Raw genomic sequence first — 22223 nt, forward strand, 5'->3', positions numbered from 1 at the left:
TCCCAAATTATTCTTTTTTCCACATCTGTTTTCCTGTTGATCTCAAAATAATCTTTTAATGTTTTAAGGGCCTTCTTGTGGATCTCTTCGTCCTTAAATAGGGTGTCATTCATTCTCCATCTAAAGGAACCAGTAGTTGTTAGTTTCATCTCCATCTTGACCGCGTTGTGGTCGGAGCACGTTTTTGGGCAGATTTCTACTTTTTTTGTTCTTGACGCCAGACTGCTAGAAATCCAAATTTGGTCTATTCTTGTCCATGTCATTTTTGCTTCTGAGAAGAAAGTTCCCTCTCTCTCTAAAGGATTCTTTGTTCTCCAAATGTCAATCAAGTCCATTGTTTCAGTCATTTCAAAAAAGATCCTTGGTAGTCTCCCTTCCTTCGAGATCACTTGTCTCTGTGCTTTATCCATGTTTGTTGAGACAACTCCATTCATATCTCCCATCATTAGGATTTTATAATCTAAAAAGTCAACTAATGTCTCATGCAACTTCCTAAAGAATTCAGCCTTCCCTTCATTTGGGGCATAAACTCCCACAATTAATATCTTTTCTCCTTGAATTTGTATTTCAATTGCCAGGTATCTTCCTTGTTCATCTTTAAATTTCAATTTTGGAGCCAACTTTTCCTTTGCATAGATCACCACACCTCTTTTCTTTACTTTGTCTGATGAGATGAATTCTTGACCGAGTCTCTTATTTATTAATAATTTCCTGTGTATCCTGGCAATATGGGTTTCTTGCAAACATATTATGTCTAATTGTTCTTTCTTCAAAATATGAAAAACCTGTCTTCTTTTCCGAGGAAGGTTCAAACCATTACAGTTCCAACTAAGGAGTTGCAGAGACATTTTGTAATTAGGTAGCTGTTCCTCCAACTGCTCCAAGCTTTTGCTCTTCCTCCGATGGTGGTAATGAAAGTCCAAATGACAAATTTGCTATATCGGGTGGTTCCCTCTCCTCCACGGTTCCTTTCTGCAAGTCCTCCAGATACTTCTCTAGAAATAGTTCTTTGTCCTGAATTGTTTTTATTTTAATCTTCCTTCCATTGAAGTTAAAGGACAATCCTTGTGGAAATTCCCATCTGAATGGTATAGTGTTTTTCTTCAGCAGGTCTACTAAACTCTTGTAATATGTTCTCACCTCTAAAATGTATTTAGGAATGTCCTTAAAAATCTGTATCTGACAATTTTGGATCACCAGTGCCTTTTGGTAATGCAAATTCAATATTCTATCTCTTTCTTCTTTTGATCTCAATGTAATTAGGCAGTCCCTTGGTTTTTTGTCCTGCCTTCTACCCAGTCGAAAGGCTGATATTATCTCAAGTTCCTCATCTTCCTCCCATTCCTCCCGCCAAAAAGTTATGATGTTCTCTGTGAGAAATTTCACAAGGTTGTCCCCTTCCACTTCAGGCACCAATCTAAATTTTAAATTCTTCTCTTTACGTTGAAGTTCCAGTAAGGAGAGGGCTGCATCATGCTCATTCACTTTTTTAATAATAGGCCCAAATTTTTCCCTTGTCTCTTCAGCTGTTATTTTAGCACTTTCTGCAATCCTTCGTGTTTCTGAATTTTCCTGAATTAATCTATTTATAGAATCTGTGTTCGATGCGACACTAGCCGTATTTACATCCAACCTTGTTGTCAACTCTGTTAATTTTTTAGAATTCTCTGTCGAAAGTTTTGTCAATGCTTCCAGGGATTGATTTATTTTAAGTAGAGCCTGAGTCATAGGATCCATAGAAGCTGGTGTTTTTTCCTGCACAGCTGCAGTTCCTGATATAGAGGCCCTTTTCTTGTGAGATTGTTTTGCTTTCTGCCTTGTTACTATCTCTTCTGTAGGGGCACTCATATCCTCAAGGTCGTTTTCACAGAGTTGATTCCCAAGTGGAAAATCCCACTGTTACTTTTTCAAGTGCAACAGTTTCAAATAGAGCCCTCTAGAGGGAGCATTCAATTATATCCAAATGGCAAAGATGGAAAAAAACAAAGAAGCAAGGGAGTATAACAGTAGCCAAAAGTTTCCAATGTCCAAATTGTAAAGTCTCTATTTTTCTATGTGGCCAAAATGCAACAAAGTACATCTAAGGTCCGATAACTTTTTTGCAAACAAGTCCCCACTTCTCAAAGTTTGACAGTCCACGTCCCAGGTGTCTTGTTTGGGCAGCCCGACCCCAGGGGATTTGGCAATGGAAGGTCTTAATTTTCCATTAATTTTCCAGCAGATTAACAACGTTCCAATCCCTTCCCCCCTTCTCCTGCCAGTCTGGGGGGAGGTTTTAAGTCCGATGTCAGTTTGACAGCTTAAAAAAATTAGAAAGGTTCCCTTTAAGTGCAGCTTGATTTTCGTTGCTTTATTCCTTCTGCAGTTCCGGGGAGGCAGACTTCCTTAATTTTTGCCTTTCCCGTTTTCAGCCAATTTTGTTTTTTTAAAAGTCCCGTTACTTTTCCAATCTTACTCACGGGTGTTGTAGTCAGATTCCAATTGCAGGAAGGAATCGGCGCTCTCCGCTCATGGCGACGCGGCTTCACTCCGCTAGCTGGGTGACGACTCTCAGCACCGCGCTTACCCCGATGCCGCTCAGAAGCCTTTAAAAAGGCTCCCTCACAGTACCGGGGGGCGCAAAGGGTGCCCACCGAATCTCCTTTGTTCACAGGCTCCGCGCCTGTGATTTTAGGGGTCCCCCGCTTGCCGTAGCGGGTGAGACCCGAACTAACGGAGCAGTCCTGCCTCGGAGCTCGAGGCTCGGACCGCCATTAAGCGCTGGCGCCGACCGGAAGTCCAGTGTCTGTACACTAATGCGCAAAGCATGGGTAATAAACAAGATGAGCTTGAGCTCTTGGTACAGCAAACTAAATATGACATAATAGGCATCACTGAAACCTGGTGGGATAAGTCCCACGACTGGAATGTAATAATGGAGGGTTACAATCTATTTCAGAGAAACAGACCAGACAAGAAAGGAGGAGGAGTGGCGTTATATGTCAGGGATGTGTATACCTGTGAAGAGATCCAAGATTTAGAACCTCAAAGCCAAAGTGAGAGCATTGGGGTCAAAATTAAGGGAGAGATGAATAACAGGGACCTCATTGTGGGAGTTTACTATAGATTCCCAAGCCAAACGGAGGACATAGATGATGCCTTCCTGGAACAGATGGCCAAGCATGCAAAAGGAAGGGAGATAGTAGTAATGGGGGACTTCAATTACCCGGATATTTACTGGATGTCAAACTCAGCCAAGAGCATAAGGTCAAACAGATTCCTCACTGGCCTTGCAGACAACTTCGTTGTCCAGAAAGTGGGAGAAGCAACAAGAGGAACAGCCATTTTAGATCTGGTCCTAACCAATGTTGATGACCTGGTTAGTGGGGTAGAAGTGGAAGGATCATTAGGCGCGAGTGATCATGCTCTTCTGAAGTTTACTATACAGCGGAAAGGAGCAGCCAAGCATACTAGGACTCAATTTCTTGACTTTAAGAAAGCCGACTTCATAAAACTTAGGGAAGTGCTGGGTGAGATCCCATGGACAGTAATACTAAAAGGAAAGGGAGTTCATGATGGCTGGGAGTTTGTTAAGAGGGAAATAGTAAAAGCACAACTTCAGGCAATACCAATGAGACGGAAACATGGAAGGTGCCTAAAGAAGCCAGGGTGGCTATCTAAAGAACTTTTAACTGAGTTAAGATTAAAAAAGGATGTGTACAAAAAATGGAAAAGGGGGGAAACCACCAAAGAGGAATTCAAACAAATAGCCAGCACGTGTAGACACAAAGTCAGAAAAGCTAAAGCACAGAATGAACTCAGGCTTGCTAGAGAGGTTAAAAGCAACAAAAAAGGCTTTTATGGGTATGTTCGTAGCAAAAGGAAGAACAAAGAAACAGTGGGGTCACTCAGAGGAGAAGATGGTGAAATGCAAACAGGGGACACAGAAAGGGCTGAACTCCTCAATGCCTTCTTTGCCTCAGTCTTCTCCGATAAAGAAAACAATGCCCGACCTGAAGAATTTGGAGCAAATGATTCAGCAGAGGAAACACAGCCCAGAATAACTAAGGAGATAGTACAAGAATACTTGGCTAATTTAGATGTATTCAAGTCTCCAGGGCCAGATGAACTGCATCCAAGAGTATTAAAAGAACTGGCAGATGTGATCTCAGAACCACTGGCAGTCATCTTTGAGAATTCCTGGAGAACAGGCGAAGTCCCGGCAGACTGGAGGAGGGCAAATGTTGTCCCTATTTTCAAAAAGGGGAAAAGAGAGGACCCAAATAATTACCGCCCAGTCAGTCTGACATCAATACCAGGGAAGATTCTGGAGCAGATCATCAAGCAAACAGTCTGTGAGCACCTAGAAAGGAATGCTGTGATCACCAATAGTCAGCATGGATTTCTGAAAAATAAGTCATGTCAGACTAACCTGATCTTGTTTTTTGACAGAATTACAAGCCTGGTAGATGAAGGGAACGCAGTGGATGTAGCCTACCTTGATTTCAGCAAGGCATTTGACAAGGTGCCCCATGATATTCTTGTAAAGAAGCTGGTAAAATGCGGACTTGACTATGCTACCACTCAGTGGATTTGTAACTGGCTGACTGACCGAACCCAAAGGGTGCTCATCAAAGGTTCCTCTTCATCCTGGAGAAGAGTGACTAGTGGGGTGCCACAGGGTTCTGTCTTGGGCCCGGTCTTATTCAACATCTTTATCAACGACTTGGATGATGGACTCAAGGGCATCCTGATCAAATTTGCAGATGACACCAAACTGGGAGGGGTGGCTAACACCCCAGAGGACAGGATCACACTTCAAAACGACCTTGACAGATTAGAGAACTGGGCCAAAACAAACAAGATGAATTTTAACAGGGAGAAATGTAAAGTATTGCACTTGGGCAAAAAAAATGAGAGGCACAAATACAAGATGGGTGACACCTGGCTTGAGAGCAGTACATGTGAAAAGGATCTAGGAGTCTTGGTTGACCACAAACTTGACATGAGCCAACAGTGTGACGCGGCAGCTAAAAAAGCCAATGCAATTCTGGGCTGCATCAATAGGAGTATAGCATCTAGATCAAGGGAAGTAATAGTGCCACTGTATTCTGCTCTGGTCAGACCTCACCTGGAGTACTGTGTCCAGTTCTGGGCACCACAGTTCAAGAAGGACACTGACAAACTGGAACGTGTCCAGAGGAGGGCAACCAAAATGGTCAAAGGCCTGGAAACGATGCCTTATGAAGAACGGCTAAGGGAGCTGGGCATGTTTAGCCTGGAGAAGAGGAGGTTAAGGGGTGATATGATAGCCATGTTCAAATATATAAAAGGATGTCACATAGAGGAGGGAGAAAGGTTGTTTTCTGCTGCTCCAGAGAAGCGGACACGGAGCAATGGATCCAAACTACAAGAAAAAAGATTCCACCTAAACATTAGGAAGAACTTCCTGACAGTAAGAGCTGTTTGACAGTGGAATTTGCTGCCAAGGAGTGTGGTGGAGTCTCCTTCTTTGGAGGTCTTTAAGCAGAGGCTTGACAACCATATGTCAGGAGTGCTCTGATGGAGTTTCCTGCTTGGCAGGGGGTTGGACTCGATGGCCCTTGTGGTCTCTTCCAACTCTATGATTCTATGATTCATGTCCTGCCTTGGCCCTGTTGGACTGCCAGTCATTTCCGCCAGTTCCATATAGTCCATCAGCTTCATCTGCCATTCTTCCCTGGACCACGTTACATGGGCTACCCCTGGGCCCAGCACAGTGACAGAGTAGAGTTAATCTCTCCCTCCCCAAGGCAAGTTAAGTCTTTCTTCCCCAGCTATGACACCCCCTCTCTGAATACACCCTTCCTCTTCTGGTGATGCATTTAGACTGGGTTGGGGGGAACTCTGGGGAAGAAGAGTCAAATTATGCCCCACCTCTCCCTAGCTGCGTTTTATGTGAAGGCTCACATTTAAATGCATGCTGTTATAATTCGATGTGCATACTGCTGGTAATGTATTAGTCCCTCTAATGAGTTGCTGACTCCCCACAATTTTTGCTTTTTTCATTGAATGCAAAACTCAGCCATGTACTCTCATACCTTCACTGCTGAAAATGTGGATATACTTGTAACAGTGGCCAGGTTGCTCATCGGAGCAAGACGGTTTGAGCATATTGCACAGATCCTGGTCTGACTGTACTGGCTACCAATTAGTTTCCGGGCTCAATTCAAAGTGCTGGTTTTGACCTATAAAGCCTTAAATGGCTCAGGACCGCAATACCTCAAGGACCGCCTCTTTCCATATGAACCTACCTGGACCCTGAGATCATCTTCTGAAGCCCTCCTTCGTGTTCCTCCTCCTCGAGAGGTCCGGAGGGTGGGAACATGAGAACGGAGCCTTCTCTGCAGTGGCTCCCTATCTGTGGAATGCTGTCCCCAGGGAAGTTCGCCTGGCACCTTCATTACAAACCTTTAGGTGCCTGGCAAAAACGTTCCTTTGGTTGATCCAATTTATATCCTATACCCTTTTAAAATGTGTTTTTTTGTGGGGAGGAGTGCTACTAGGTTGTTGCATTTATTTTTATTATGTATTTTGTGATTTTATATCTTGATTTTATTCTGTGAACTGCCCTGAGACCCCCTGGGTATAGGGCGGAATATAAATTCAATGAATAAATAAAAATAATAAATAAATAACACACCTAACTTCACGCCAGGGATCAAAGGTTGCCGGTCAGGAGCATCCCAGACTCTGAGATTTCAGGGCAGAGACCTGAGACCCAGCCCCTGGTGATGTCAAGGGAGGAGAGCCCTGGTAATGTCATGGCCATGGGTCCTGGAGACGGAGGTTAAGTGGGAGAAAGTAGAAAATTCCCTAGAGTGTCTGTTCTATAAGTTACAACCAGCTCCTGCTAGGATGAAGCTTGCAAGTTCCTCTTAGTGTTATTGCTGCTGCTGCCTTTGTTGTTGTTATTATTATGACAATAAAAGACCCTCTGATCCACCTGGAGAGTCAAGCCCAGCGCCTGCCACCAGGAAGGGACCAGGCAAACCGGGAGACTTCAGGTCAGACCTGGAGGTCTGGCAACAGCTACATGAATCAGTACTGAGCCTTCACTCCATCTGCATAATCACCATCATTGTGACAGACTCTGCTCCGCTCTGCCTGCTGCTTTCATTTAGCTTATCAGAGCCTGATCTGCATTCATTTAATCACAAAGAGCATATATATGGAGGTAGGATTTTTCCTCCTATTACGGATATGCAGCTAGAAACAACAACAACAACAACCACAATAATAATCACAATAATAATAATACTGTTTTTTCCCCAGCCACTCTGGGCAGCTTCCAGCAAAATATAAAAAATAATAAAATGTCAGACATTAAAAACCTCTCTGAACAGGGCTGCCTTCAGATGTTTTCTAAAAGTTATGTAATTCTTTTATCTCCCTGACATCTGATGGGAGGGCGTTCCACAGGGAGGGCGCCACTGCCGAGAAGTCTGATTGAATTACAGTAGCTTACAGGAACAGGTCAAAACCTACATTGGCGTTCGCACAGTGGTGCAATGGCTAAAAGTGTTGTGATAGGACCTGAGAGTTCAGGGTTCAAATCTCATTCAGATAAAGAAGTTCACTGGCTGAGCTTCACCTCTGGATCCTGGACCAGATGGGCCAATAGTCTGATCCATCAGGGCTTTAAAAATGCCTCTCTGAAATAAATCTGAGAAATAAATGATAGTAGAGTGAGGTCCCAGTAACTAAGGACAGTCGTAGTATGTGCAATCTGATGAACTAATAACTTTGCATCTCCTAAATCAGGGGTCAGCAAACTTTTTCAGCAGGGGGCCGGTCCACTGTCCCTCAGACATTGGCTGGACTATATTTTGGAGAGAGAAAATGAAGGAATTCCTATGCCCCACAAATAACCCAATGATGCATTTTAAATGAAAGCACTCATTCTACTCGTGTAAAAACACCAGGCAGGCCCCACAAATAACCCAGAGACGCATTTTAAATAAAAGGACACATTCTACTCATATAAAAACATGCTGATTCCCGGACCGTCTGCGGGCCGGATTGAGAAGGTGATTGGGCCGGAACTGGCCCACGGGCCTTAGTTTGCCTGCCCATGTCATAAACCTCTCAGACCTCAGTATGCCAATTTATACCAGCCAGCAGGTGCAGGCTTTGGTCTTTCAAATTTCAGCAGAGCCCTGTGTGAGCCCAAAATTTGGTACCTCCTGCTTCTTGTATTCCGTTCTGTGCTTGCACTACGTCATAGTTGTGATGCCCCATCCCCCACCCAGTGCAGGGGAACTAGTCACACTGCCCTAAACCCACCTCTGCAGCCAGCATAGGCACTTATTTCTTAGCCCTTGCCAAGATCAAATCCTGGCATCACAAGCTGCGATGCTGACAAAATGAGTAATTGCATATCAATGCAAGGCAAACCATCTAAGGAATGGCTACATGGCAGAAACAGAAGGGAGCTGGCCGGCTGAGTCTGGCAGGTATTGGGCAGTAGTCAGGTAAACCTAAGAAGAGCACTGCTGGGATCAGACAAAGGTAAAGGTAAAGGACCGTTGGATGGTTAAGTCCAGTCACAGGTACTGGAGTCCAACTGCATCTGGAGGGCACCAGGTTGGGGAAGGATGCCAGGGCCACTGGGCATTCTTCTTGCTAGAGCTCAGAGCAGTAGGTTCATCTTACCTTCTTATGCACTCATCTTGGCCCCCCTGCATGTTAAGGTCAACGACAGGCGCTCTCTCCTGCCCACCTCTGATAGCAGTTAGATAGTTGAGTTCTAGGAAAGCGCCTTATTTGTCATGGCCCCTTGTCTCTGGAAAGCCTTTCCTCTTGGGTCTGGCAGGCCTTGTCATTATTACAGATGGAGGAAGGATCCACCGTACCAAAAGGGGTTCACCTGATCTGGTCTGAGTAAAGGTAAAAGGTAAGGTAAAGGACCCCTAGATTGTTAAGTCCAGTCAAAGGCGACTATGGGGTTGCGGTGCTCAGCTCGCTTTCAGGTTGAGGGAGCCGGCATTTGTCTGCAGACAGCTTTCCAGGTCATGTGGCCAGCATGACTAAACCGCTTCTGCCACAACAAGACACCTTGATGAAAGCTAGAGCGCATGGAAACGCTGTTTACCTTCCCACCGCAGCAGTACCTATTTATCTACTTGTACTGGTGTGCTTTCGAACTGCTGGGTTGGCAGGAGCTGGGACAGAGCAACGAGAGCTCACTCGGTTGCAGGGATTCGAACTGCCGACCTTCCAATCGGCAAGCCCAAGAGGCTCAGTGGTTTAGACCACAGCGCCACCCGCATCCCTATGATCACACCAACAGTCCATTTAGTTCAGCATTCTGTTTCCTGCAGTGGCCAATCAGGCATCTCCAAAGATATCATAGGCGGGGCTTTGGAGGGAGGAAGCTCCCAACTGAGCAGACTATCTCAGGACATGGGAGGTTTCCTTATAGCCAAGTGGCTTCCCCTGGCAACCTGCAGCAAAATCCTAATCCCTTCATGCATGCTTTAAAAGTATGGAGCTGTGGTGTTCAATTAGTTAAATTTAATCCATCAGTTAAGAAGTTGCCACCGATTAAACAGACAGCAGACTCTCTTTTTTTCCATGCAATTAAAAAATGCAATTAAAAATTGCAGATGGCAAGATGTCTAAAGAGGCATACCTCCCTTTCTCTCATGTAGGAGGGCATGAATGCCTTCGATGGCGGCTACGATGAAACATAAAGAAATAAAGAAAGCCTCTGGCTTCAGAAGCATTGTTTTAGTGCATGCAAATTTATGCACATTTAATTGACAGATTAATTAAGTAAAACTCTGCCAAATAATTGATTAAGAAAAAATTCAATCAGGTTTCCGTCTTGTTTAATAGGAGTTGTTCTTTTAGAGGAGCATATGCTCTGATGTTTCTTGTGAGCTAGATAATGATTTGGTTGGGTTGCCCTCCCAACGCACAAGGACAACAACACTTACTGGAAAGTAAGGAAAATATCTTCATTCTGGCTGAGAGCAGTACAGGCACAGTGGCAAGCAGAAGGGACAGAAGTCAAGATTCCATGGCACATGAACAAGGCAACATACTTAGGACCAAATGGAAGCTATGTCCAGAGGAGGGCAACCAAAATGGTCAAAGGCCTGGAAATGATGCCTTAGGAAGAACGGCTAAGGGAGCTGGGCATGTTTAGCCTGGAGAAGAGGAGGTTAAGGGGTGATATGATAGCCATGTTCAAATATATAAAAGGATGTCACATAGAGGAGGGAGAAAGGTTGTTTTCTGCTGCTCCAGAGAAGCGGACACAGAGCAATGGTTCCAAACTAGAAGAAAGAAGATTCCACCTAAACATTAGGAAGAACTTCCTGACGGTAAGAGCTGTTTGACAGTGGAATTTGCTGCCAAGGAGTGTGGTGGAGTCTCCTTCTTTGGAGGTCTTTAAGCAGAGGCTTGACAACCATATGTCAGGAGTGCTCTGATGGTGTTTCCTGCTTGGCAGGGGGTTGGAGTCGATGGCCCTTGTGGTCTCTTCCAACTCTATGATTCTATGATTCTATGATTCTATGGTACCTCAGGTTACATAGGCTTCAGGTTACAGACTCCGCTAACCCAGAAATAGTGCTTCAGGTTAAGAACTTTGCTTCAGGATGAGAACAGAAATTGTGCAGCAGGAGGCCCCATTAGCTAAAGTGGTGCTTCCGGTTAAGAACAGTTTCTGGTTAAGAATGGACCTCTGGAACGAATTAAGTACTTAACCCGAGGTACCACTGTAGTTGCTGCTTTGGATCATGATTCTCTTTGGTCCCAGCGATTGCAGGCAGGAAGCAAAGTCAAGCTCACTTCTCGCAAAATCCAGAAGGCATGGGGTTATCTCTCTGTAACATACACCACTGAAGGGTTTCCTTGCTAAATAGGTAAACTAATATATGGATGGGCTGGTGCTTTATCTACATTTCTGGGCTCAAAGTAACAAACAAAGCCAATTAAATGCCCGATTGGATAAACTGATTGCGGTCACGTGTCCTCCAGCCAGCCAGCCAGAATCCGGGACTCCTAAATGTCGCCGCCATTTGTGCTTTGATCCTTCTAATGAAAGATTAAGGGCTTAACACATTGCCGCTGGCTCTGATGATGCAGAGAAAATTGATTTTGAAATGAATAATAACCTTCCAGTGCCACTTTCCCAGGTATGGGACTTGTTCATTCAGTAGCTCGCGTGCTTCCTGTAAGATTGCTGATGGTACCTGTCTGGCTGTTTAATTAAATTGGCTCCCTTGGAGTTGAAGAATGCGGCTTTCAAAGCTGTCAAAAAAGAAGAGCGAGAATGATTGTTAGCTGTATCCCGCAAAGATGAGAGAAGAGGCAGTGGGCATGATCCCCAAAGTTCTCCTGCATGAGTCTATTAAACGGAAGGGGTGGGTGATACTCAGACAAGACACATGGAAATTAATGGACATGGGTAACTAAGGTACATTGGGTTGAATTCAACATGGCATTGTTCCATTTGTTCCATCTGTGCAAACATCTCTTTACTCTGAATACTACTGCTGTTCCTGGCTTATTAGGACCTCTTGTCTAGGCATCACATTGCCTCTTTGTGTGTGTGTAGTGTGTAGTCAATCCCATTTCTTTTGCAGCAACCTCCCCGCCCAAATCCACCCGGATGCAAATCACCCTCAAATATTTGCAGGTTCGAAATACGGCAGAATGAATGCATGTACGGCTGATGCATTGCACAGGGAATTGGCATGTGTTCATACTGCCCTGCTGAATTTATTGTGAGCATAAAAAATGTTTTAGTTTCTTTGGTACACAGTCAGTCTTGGCGTATGGTGAACTTTCAGAGGGTATGGGGGAAAGGAACAAGACAGAGTTCTCATCCAGAGGTCCTTCCTATGGAGCATTCTTCCTGAGCTGCTGGCAGAAAACTTAGAGCAATCATTCTAATTTGCTTGCATGCAGCCTATTCGACATCGCCCGATGTTGCTGCAATCTTGCACTTTCAAGTACATTTCCCCATCTCTTTCCTTACCAAAAAAAAAAAGCTCTGCTTCTTTGTTGCACAAGAGTGCCCAAATCCACTTCAATCGTGCAACCTAAATTTGCTGCGTACGATTGTATCGTTTGCACTGAACTGTGGCAGTCCAGAGATTGCCACCAACAGAGGAACAATTCCATTTTTTGAAAAACAAGCATTTTCAAAGCAAGCCTTCAATTTGCAATCGTTCATCACAGGATTGTAGAAATTGTAGATTTGGAAAGGACCCAAAGGGTCATTCAGCCTAAGCCCCTTGCAGTGCAGAAATCACAGCCTCCTTTTCTTTCTTTTCCAGCTTGCTGCCTTAGAGAGACAAGTGTTTGATTTCCTGGGATACCAATGGGCTCCAATTCTTGCCAATTTCCTCCACATAATCATTGTCATCCTTGGCCTGTTTGGTACAATCCAGTACAGGCCACGCTACATCGTGGTGGTAAGTAGCAAAGTTCTGTTTGGTTTTTTAAAAAAGATTCCTAGAGATGAATTTAAGACTGGCTCTTAGAAACCAGGGGGTGGTATTTAATGGAATATTGGTGCTAACACAAGGATTAGGTCTAGTGCAATGGGATTTCCCCACTCTCCTCTCCCTGTGTGAGCTTCATGCCATCTCCAAATCTTTGAAAATATATGGATGCCTGTGACCCATGTATATGGGGTGAATAATAAAAGGATCAGCTGAATGCCTGGATTCAAAAAGCAGGACTAAACATACACTCCAGCAAGAGAGAGCTACAGCAGCAGAGTTTAAACTCACAAAGTCAAGCAACACAGTGAAGCGTCAGGAATGTAGGCTGTTAAGCCTTTTGTACATCCTGTTTAGTTGCATATAGCACTTTCCCCATTTTCTATTCCTCTCGCAATGAACAGATCACACTGTTAAGTAAGTTTAAAATGCTTTACTTACTAAATGTAAAGGTCTGGTTCATGCATTATTCCATGTAGCAGCAAGGAAAGCACAGGTAGATAACCCTTGGGTGCAAAATACAGCTTATAGTTTCAAACATACGGTCTGAACTTGGAGCAAGTTTAGGCACACCCATCCTGGTAGGTTACCTGGTGCTGAGAAAGTGAGGGAAAGGAAATAGAAGCAGCTTCACTTCCTCCCTTACAGACTGTAATGGGATAAGGGGTTGCTTGTGCGTAAGCGCTAAAACGCTCCCAGTTTTGTAGTTAGTTTCAAACTTTTCCTAACTGGACAGCCATGAGTGCATGGCTGCCTTAATCACTGGCAGAATCCGTCAGTGGGCGTTTCCTAAACTTCCTCCAGCATAAAAGTTCTTTGACAGAAAGTCTCCTCCTTGATTCCCTGCGTGACAGCTTTCTGCGCAGAGTGGGCGTTCCAAGAGGAGGTCCTGAGCTCTCACCACTGGTCTCGCTTGAAGCGTCTCTGAGCCTCATCTCTGACTCTGTCTCCTCCGCCTCCCCTCCTGCTGGTTCCCTCCTCCGCATCCGAGGGTCTCCCAGCATCAGAGAGCCTCTCCACCACCCTAAGCTCCGATGGCAGTTCCCTGACACAGACCTAGCTTCCTAAGTGACCTAGCTGTGTCTAGGAAGAGCCCTCTCTGATCTTAACACTTTCATGCACTAACTAGCAGCAGCTTAGCTGGGGTGGGGGGAGTGGAGTGCATTGGGCACCACTTACCCAGGGGTCAGCACTTACATTGGGGCCTGCAGCACACCTGAGCCATGCGTCTCTCCTAAGAGTGACACAGTGGCTTGGGCACCTGCAGGCACTGCAGCTGAGGGGGAGGTGGCAGGCAGACTCCATGCAGACTCCACCCAGAGTGCCTTGCCCTGCGGGCATGGGGCACACATGCAGGGTGTAGCTACCACCCCAGATGCCTGAGCAGTTAGCTACACCGCTGCTAACTAGCACTCATGAATAGTTACGTTTGACTGCAATCTCCCACAAAATGTGCTCTGGAGGGTTGGGGAAAACCCAGAACAGATTTAGGAGAAGGAGACGGGGGGGGGGGTGTTCTGTTGTACAAGAAGAAATCCTTGCACTGACGGAACCTTGTCCTCAGCGCTACCTTGAATACATCCCAGGGTTCAGCTCCCAGGTCCCTATTTGCCATTAAACTACTACTTGGTTAATTGGGTGATAAATTCATTTTATCATATGTCCTGAGTGTGGGATGTAAACACAGGAGCAGTCAATGACAACATTCCTAGCGTGTACATGTTAGAACATGGGGAGGGATGTCTGTCCAGCAAGCAGGTAAACTTCCTGGGGACGGACTTCCTCCGCATGTGACCAGAGGTGGGTGTGGCCTCACCTGTGCAGGTAATGATAAAAGCACAGGGCAGGCAGCCATATCTCTCTCTTGCCTCTCTCTCTGCCATCTTCCTTCGATGAGGAAACATCTAAGGATGCTCTCTTGGCTCCCAGCCAAGAGAGGAGATAAGGACTATCTTGCTACAAGATAGATTCTAAATTTATGTAACCTTTTTAAAGCTGTCTGCCTTCTGGGATCATATTGTGAACAGAACATGAGTAAACTCTTTTATACTTTTATAAAGACTGTGTCGTGTCTTGTATTTTAGGAGGGAACGAAAGGGGAAATTACCAGAGTAATTATTATAGAGGTTCTAGCGAACCTGTGCAAGCGTTACCGTTGCGAACTTAAAGGGGAATGTCTATAAACTCTGCTGATATTTTGGGAACTTGTTAGCACAAGTTGGATAAGGATATAATTAGTCAATATATCCTCTCCTGCACCCCAGAACATTCCCACACTGAGGACCGAAGGGCAGCATTCCACAGTGCTGCCAGCAGCGGGGAGCAGGGGGAAAATGAAGGAAGAAAGAAACTTATTTCTCCCCCATTCACCACTGTCAATGCATGTACAGAGGGAGCGAGAACAGTTTGGGTGAGGTGCAATGGGTGGGTTGGCAAGGTTAAGGTTAGTGGTGAGTTCGGAGAGGGGGAAGCGGGGTGCTGAAGTGTAAAGGTATGGCGGATGGTTAGGGGTGGGGTGGGGTTGGAGGGGGAAGGGAGCAGGTATGTCATCCTGCAGTGTACACACACACACACACACACACACACACACACACGTACAATGGGTTTCTGTGTCACACTGACCTTGATAGTAGTGCACATAGTTCTCTTCATGGGCCCATAACCAGTTTGGATCTTTCCTAGATACAGTGCGCATATGCGTCACAAGACTTTGGCCGCCGGCTGACAGCGGGGCAGCTCCGATTATCAATAGATCTGCCCTTTCACTTGCTGCTTCCAACAGAGTGTGCATAATTTATTTTAATCAGGCCGCTTCACTTTATTACACAGCCTTTTGGATATAAATTAAATTACTGCGCTGTTAATGGGAAGAGCAGCCACTGCCCTAATTGCCAGTTTGAAGCGTGCTGCTCTGTGCAAATGTCTTTCATTAAGGTGACCAATCGTGCCTCACCAACGCTGGCTTTTGCATTCTGTGATGGAAGGCTGGCACTTTGGTGCCATTGCTCAGCTCCAAATAGCTGTGGAGCTAAATGTTCCTGACTTGGCGAGTCAGAGCCAGGCAGAAAGTTTTCCTTGCCCACCAAAATGAAAGGCATCTTCCCCTCAGTTCTCTGAGATGCTCTGTTTCATTTTGGTGGTGTTGGAAACCTCCTTTCTGGAATCGGTCCATGCTATTTACTGTCTTTGAAGCCTCAGGTGCTCCTCGTGGCTTCTGGAAATCTATATCAAGGAGGCTTTTCTGCCTGACAGATGATTTGTATATTTTTAAAACCCTCTCTCCGCCACCTGTCTCCCACCCAAGCCTGGGTTTATCACTGCCAGTTAATGAAGAGGGAGATTCCTCATTGACCGGCATCATTGCTCAAGTGATAAAGTCCACCATCAATGATCTTGGCAAGCGAGGATTGCCAGCCAATCTATTGCCGCAAGGCTACAAACAAGCACAGAGTTTATCTCTGGACACAATGAACACATCGGTTGATTCACCCTCTGGTCTATAGCTGAAGGACAGGCTGCGATGGAGCACCATCAGTACGGGACGAGGGTGAAAGAAGGTCACTATAGTGACCTGATTTGGAATCCAGGGGGTTCCAGATGTACACTAAGGATGTCGGAAAATTCTGGCGGAAGCAGAAATGGGGGTAGAAATTGCCAGCGTTTCTTGACTTGTCCCAAGTCCGGAATGGAAATCAGTCCAGCAAATATGATCAGTATTCACTGCTGCTGTTACTTTCAGACCTCAAATGATATGTAATTGATTATACCCCCCCACACACACACATATATTTGCATTGTGCTTCTTTTGCTTTGAAATGGATGGGTTAGAATAACATAATGACATGGCCTCTCTAATTAAGAGCTCCTCTCACACTCACTGCTGTGAACTGCCCTTTGCAGCAGCACCCAGGGGGGCCATTGTTGCTACCCAATGCTAAGTCTTTGTTCTTAGTTGAAATCCATCAGGCCACCAGAAGCACAGAGGGCTCTGACTTTGTTGCTGTTCAGACCATGGCGTTGAATGTTCTGCATCTGCAGTGCCAGCTTTGGAGAGCTTGTGCTCGTTTTGCTTTTTCCTCTTCTGCAACTTTGACTTCTTTCTCTTTCTCCACCCAGTACGCCATCTGGACAGCCATCTGGGTCACTTGGAACATCTTCATCATCTGCTTTTATTTGGAGGTTGGCGGACTTTCGAAGGTGAGCAAGGCTGGCGTCTGAACGCAGCCAGAAACTGTCCAAGGGAAGGAAGGGACAGAGAAATGCCAAGAGGATTGAGAAGAGGGTGTGGGATGGAGACACACAAACACACGAGCAGAGGGGAGGGGAGCATTCACATCAAAGTGTGGCCCGAGAGGGTCTTGTCGGACAAAACGCCGCCTGCACACTTTCAGATTAAGGGTAGAATGAAAAGGGGAGGGCCAGAGGGGATTAGATTACTCTTCCATAAACTGAATCCAATTCAGTGCTTTAATGCCTCTCCAAAAAAGGCTATCAATCATTGCAGGCTCCTAGCACGATTTGGGTGGAAAATTAATTTCCTCAACACTTTCAATGCAGATATAACACTGCTATTTGGGTTTCTGTTGCCCTTACATGTCCCTCTACCCCTTTCATTCCCTTTAAGCACTTGTAAAATTCCAGATTTGGAGGGGAACGTTATAGTTGCACTTAGAATATGCGTTATTCCATCCTGCACACTCCAATGACTTAGATTTGTAGCAAATTTGGGCTGCGGGCCCTAGCGAGGTTTTGCTTGTGGTTCCTGCCTTTCTGTGCTGTTGCTTGACATGAGTGAAATGTGTTGTGTTTGGGGCAATGGCCTCAACAGTATGTAGTTGAGCCAAGGTTACAACAGTACCCTGGACAGCTCCAGAGAGCTGTGCTAGAGACTCAGATGTTGTTTCAGCAGCAGTCATCTTCGGACTAAGCTTACCTAGGAGGAACAGCTCTATCTGATGATGATAAGAATTTACTGTTTAAGGACCTACCAGTAGAAGAAGAAGAAGAAGAGTTTGGATTTGATATCCCACCTTTCACTCCCCTTCAGGAGTCTCAAAGCGGCTAACATTCTCCTTTCCCTTCCTCCCCCACAACAAACACTCTGTGAGGTAAGTGGGGCTGAGAGACTTCAAAGAAGTGTGACTGGCCCAAGGTCACCCAGCAGCTGCATGTGGAGGAGCGGAGAGGCGAACCCGGTTCCCCAGATTACGAGACTACTGCTCTTAACCACTACACCACACTGGCTCTCTGTATTGGAAAACAGCTTGTAGCTAAATTCTAGAGGCATGGTGGGATAGCCCCAGCCACTCTGGGCGACGTCCGACACATATTAAAGCATAATAAAACATCAAACATTAATAATAACAACCTGATCTGATATGAGAAGTCACAATAACTTTAAAATAAACAACTTATCTCAAATAAATCAATATTCAATAATTCATTAGAATTTAATAGTAAACAGTAAAATTAAACATCAGCCAATATTTTTTTAAACAGTTTACACTTTTCTATAATCAATAAAAAATAATGGCAGGTCACCCTGCATAAAATGTGGCATGTTCCTGTTGTACATTTAAGCAGTCTCCATGTAGGTTTGCAGATCTAAAGGCACATGCCTTAGAAACTCTTTTGGGGACAAGCAGAAAGAGAATATTTGGGAATGTCTTCGAGGAGATGCACTCAGATACTTGCAGGTCTGTCTCCACAATATTGTACTCGCCTGTGGAGGAGTGACAGGCATGAAAAAGAAATCTGCATAATACTAATGGTGCTGTCATGGCTTCCCCCAAAGAACCCTGGGAATTGTATTTCATTGAGGGTGTTTATGATCTTCGGAAGGGGAAAGATATGATGAAGAAGGTTTGAGTCTGGTGCCATCTGGAAGAAGGCAGACCTTGGGGTCAATATGCTTCAATAGGTTTCCTGTTCTTCCTATTCTCTTTCTTTTTAATGAAATGTGGTGTGCTCCACCTTTCATTCACATGTGACCCAAACCCCACTCACCCACCTGCCGGAACCCTAAAGATAAAGGTAAAGGGACCCCTGACCATTATTAGGTCCAGTCGTGACCGACTCTGGGGTTGCGGCTCTCATCTCGCTTTATTGGTCAAGGGAGCCAGCATACAGCTTCCGAGTCATGTGGCCAGGATGACTAAGCCGCTTCTGGCGAACCAGAGCAGCTCACGGAAACACCGTTTACCTTCCCACCGGAGTGGTACCTATTTATCTACTTGCACTTTGAGGAGCTTTTGAACTGCTAGGTTGGCAGGAGCGGGGACCGAGCAACGGGAGCTCACCCCATCACGGGGATTCGAACCGCCGACCTTCTGATCGGCAAGTCCTAGGCTCTGTGGTTTAACCCACAGCGCCACCCGCATCCCTGCCGCAACCCTAGTTTGGTCTACATAGGCAGCTGGTGAACTCTCAACCCCTGGAGAGAGAGAGAGAGAGAGAGAGAGAGAGAGAGAGAGAGGCTTCCTTTTGCTCTGCTCTAAGTCTCTAAAACGTGGGACGCAGGTGGCGCTGTGGGTTAAAGCCTCAGCGCCTAGGGCTTGCCGATCGAAAGGTCGGCGGTTCGAATCCCTGCGGCGGGGTGCGCTCCCGCTGCTCGGTCCCAGCGCCTGCCAACCTAGCAGTTCGAAAGCACCTCCGGGTGCAAGTAGATAAATAGGGACCGCTTACCAGCGGGAAGGTAAACGGCGTTTCCGTGTGCGGCTCTGGCTCGCCAGAGCAGCGATGTCACGCTGGCCACGTGACCCGGAAGTGTCTCCAGACAGCGCTGGCCCCTGGCCTCTTGAGTGAGATGGGCGCACAACCCCAGAGTCTGTCAAGACTGGCCCGTACGGGCAGGGGTACCTTTACCTTTAAGTCTCTAAAAAGGAAGAATTTTTTCTGCCTTCCCTTCTGATCTCCTGGGGATTAGATGTTTAAGGCAAATGCATTCCGAACCCTCCTTGCTCTCCTCCTCACACACCCCCTGCTCCTTTACATTTAATTTCTGACAAAGTAGCTTGGCTGTCTCAGCGGCCAGTTAATTTGTAGTGACAGAATGCAAGGAGGTGCAGCGAGGTGGAAAGAATGGAGATAGTCAACTGGCAGCTGGTGGTAACGGCTGCCCATGTGAGTCTGCAGACTGGTGATCAGCCAGGTGGAGAGAAAGGTGTGTGTTTTAGGAGGGGAGGAGCTGGAGTTCAAATTGCTTTAATTGGTTTCATAAATATCTACTACAAAGCTGGCAGTGAGGGTAGGGGGAGAGTAAACCTCCATAATTGCTTCTTTGGGAGAGCCTCCCCCATGTTTTTTGGGTATGGCAGTTTTCTGATTTGTTGTCCATAAAATCACAGTACTGTGAACCCTCCAACATTATTATTATTATTATTATTATTATTATTATTATTATTATTATTAATAAATTTATACCCCACCCGGCTGGGTTTCCCCAACCACTCTGCTTATTTAGTTGTTTATTTCCTTGACATCTGATGGGAGGGCGTTCCACAGGGCAGGCGCCACTACTGAGAAGGCCCTTTGCCTGGTTCCCTGTAGCTTCACTTCTCCCAATGAGGGAACTGCCAGAAGGCCCTCGGAGCTGGACGTCAGTGTCCGGCCTGGATGATGGGGGTGGAGACACTCCTTCGGGTATACAGGGCCGAGGCTGTTTTATCTGATGAAAATAGGGACGTACTATTCTGTGATGATAATTTTACTATTTATACCCCACACATAGGGACGCAGGTGGCGCTGTGGGTTAAAGCCTCAGTGCCTAGGACTTGCCGATCGAAAGGTCGGCGGTTCGAATCCCTGCGGCGGGGTGTGCTCCTGCTGCTCGGTCCCAGCACCTGCCAACCTAGCAGTTCGAAAGCACCTCCGGGTGCAAGTAGATAAATAGGGACCGCTTACCAGCGGGAAGGTAAACGGCGTTTCCGTGTGCGGCTCTGGCTTGCCAGAGCAGCGATGTCACGCTGGCCACGTGACCCAGAAGTGTCTCCGGACAGCGCTGGCCCCTGGCCTCTTAAGTGAGATGGGCGCACAACCCCAGAGTCTGTCAAGACTGGCCCGTACGGGCAGGGGTACCTTTACCTTTACCTTACCCCACACATCTTACTGGGTTGCCCCTGCCACCCTAGGTGGCTTCCAACATATACAAAAACATAATAAAGCATTAAACATTTTTTTTTAAAAAAAAAAAAGAACAACAAACCTTCCCTAACTGGGATTGCCTTCAGGCTGCTCAGGGGTCGGATAACTCCATACCCTCCAACATTTCTCCAATGAAAATAGGGACATCCTAAGGAAAAGTGGAAGGGATGCGGGTGGCGCTGTGGGTAAAAGCCTCAGCGCCTAGGGCTTGCCGATCGAAAGGTCGGCGGTTCGAATCCCCGCGGCGGGGTGCGCTCCCTCTGCTCGGTCCCAGCGCCTGCCAACCTAGCAGTTCAAAAGCACCTCCGGGTGCAAGTAGATAAATGGGGACCGCTTACTGGCGGGAAGGTAAACGGCATTTCCGTGTGCTGCGCTGGCTCGCCAGATGCAGCTTTGTCACGCTGGCCACGTGACCTGGAAGTGTCTCCGGACAGCGCTGACCCTCGGCCTCTTGAGTGAGATGGGCGCACAACCCCAGAGTCTGTCAAGACTGGCCCGTACGGGCAGGGGTACGGGAAAAGTGGGACATTCCATGATTAAATAAGAAACATGGATGGCTTCTCTAAATCAGGGACGTCCCTGGAAAATAGGGACATTTGAAGGGTCTGGTACTGTATGGTTGGAAGCATCTAGTCCAATCCCTGCGATGCAAGGAATCACATCTAAAGAATCCTTTAAAAACAACAACCAAAAACCTCTTAATTCCTTGATTCCTCAAGGATTAAAATCTAATGGAGGAACCCATTGTTGAATTAGCCACGCAAGGGTAAGAAAGGATTCTCTTCCTCCCTGTTTTATCTTCACAACAGCCATGCGAGGCAGGATAGGCTGAAAAGCAGAAACTGGCCCAAGCTCACCCAGTGAACTCCATGGCTGAGTGGGGATTCGAACCCTCACCTCCCAGGTCATAGTCCAACACTCTTAACAATTACAGTGGAATCTCGGGTTATGGCAGGGATCTGCCGCAACCCAAAAATGACACAGCCCAAAATGTTGCTTCTGCGCATACGCGCACACGATTTAGCTCTTCTGCGCATACGCGAATGGTGCAAACCAGGAAGTAACCCATTCCAGTACAGTGGTACCTCGGGTTACATACGCTTCAGGTTACAGACTCCACTAACCCAGAAATAGTACCTCAGGTTAAGAACTTTGCTTCAGGATGAGAACAGAAATCGTGCTCCAGCGGTGTGGCAGCAGCAGGAGGCCCCATTAGCTAAAGTGGTGCTTCAGGTTAAGAACAGTTTCAGGTTAAGAACGGGACGAATTAAGTACTTAACCCGAGGTACCACTGTACTTCTGGGTTTGTGCTGGTCTCAAGCCAAGGATGACGTAAGCTGGAGGCAACATAACCTGAGGCTCCACTGTACACCGCATGAGCTCTCTTCTCCAAACTTCTAGTTTATTCAGCATTTCTCCTGATTCGGCTGCAGCCTTCTAAAACCAGGCAAGGTTAAGCCGATTGGCTTTAGCTACTCTCACTCCTACGCTCGCCTAGTTGAGTTATTTTGGTCCAAGAGTCCTCTCACTGCCTTTCCCCTTTGCTCGCAGGGGGGACAGGATGACATTTGGAAATGTTCTTTCTGAGTCCTGTCATCCCTT

At 46.3% G+C, this 22223-nt stretch overlaps 1 protein-coding gene across 3 annotated transcripts in view; it reads left to right on the forward strand.

The window, feature by feature from the left end:
• Positions 1–22223, forward strand: part of NKAIN4 (sodium/potassium transporting ATPase interacting 4) — a gene marked incomplete at its 3' end in the record, with an annotated part of 113994 nt that overhangs the window by 38800 nt on the left and 52971 nt on the right. For all 3 annotated transcript variants that reach the window (XM_079980028.1, XM_079980027.1, XM_079980026.1), the window contains exons 2-3: positions 12312–12449; positions 16596–16676. In XM_079980028.1, coding sequence (XP_079836154.1) covers positions 12312–12449; positions 16596–16676 — 219 coding nt within the window. The remainder of the gene's footprint in view (positions 1–12311; positions 12450–16595; positions 16677–22223) is intronic.

Source organism: Podarcis cretensis (assembly GCF_951804945.1).
Source record: "Podarcis cretensis genome assembly, chromosome: 6".
NCBI classification, from domain to species: domain Eukaryota; kingdom Metazoa; phylum Chordata; class Lepidosauria; order Squamata; family Lacertidae; genus Podarcis; species Podarcis cretensis.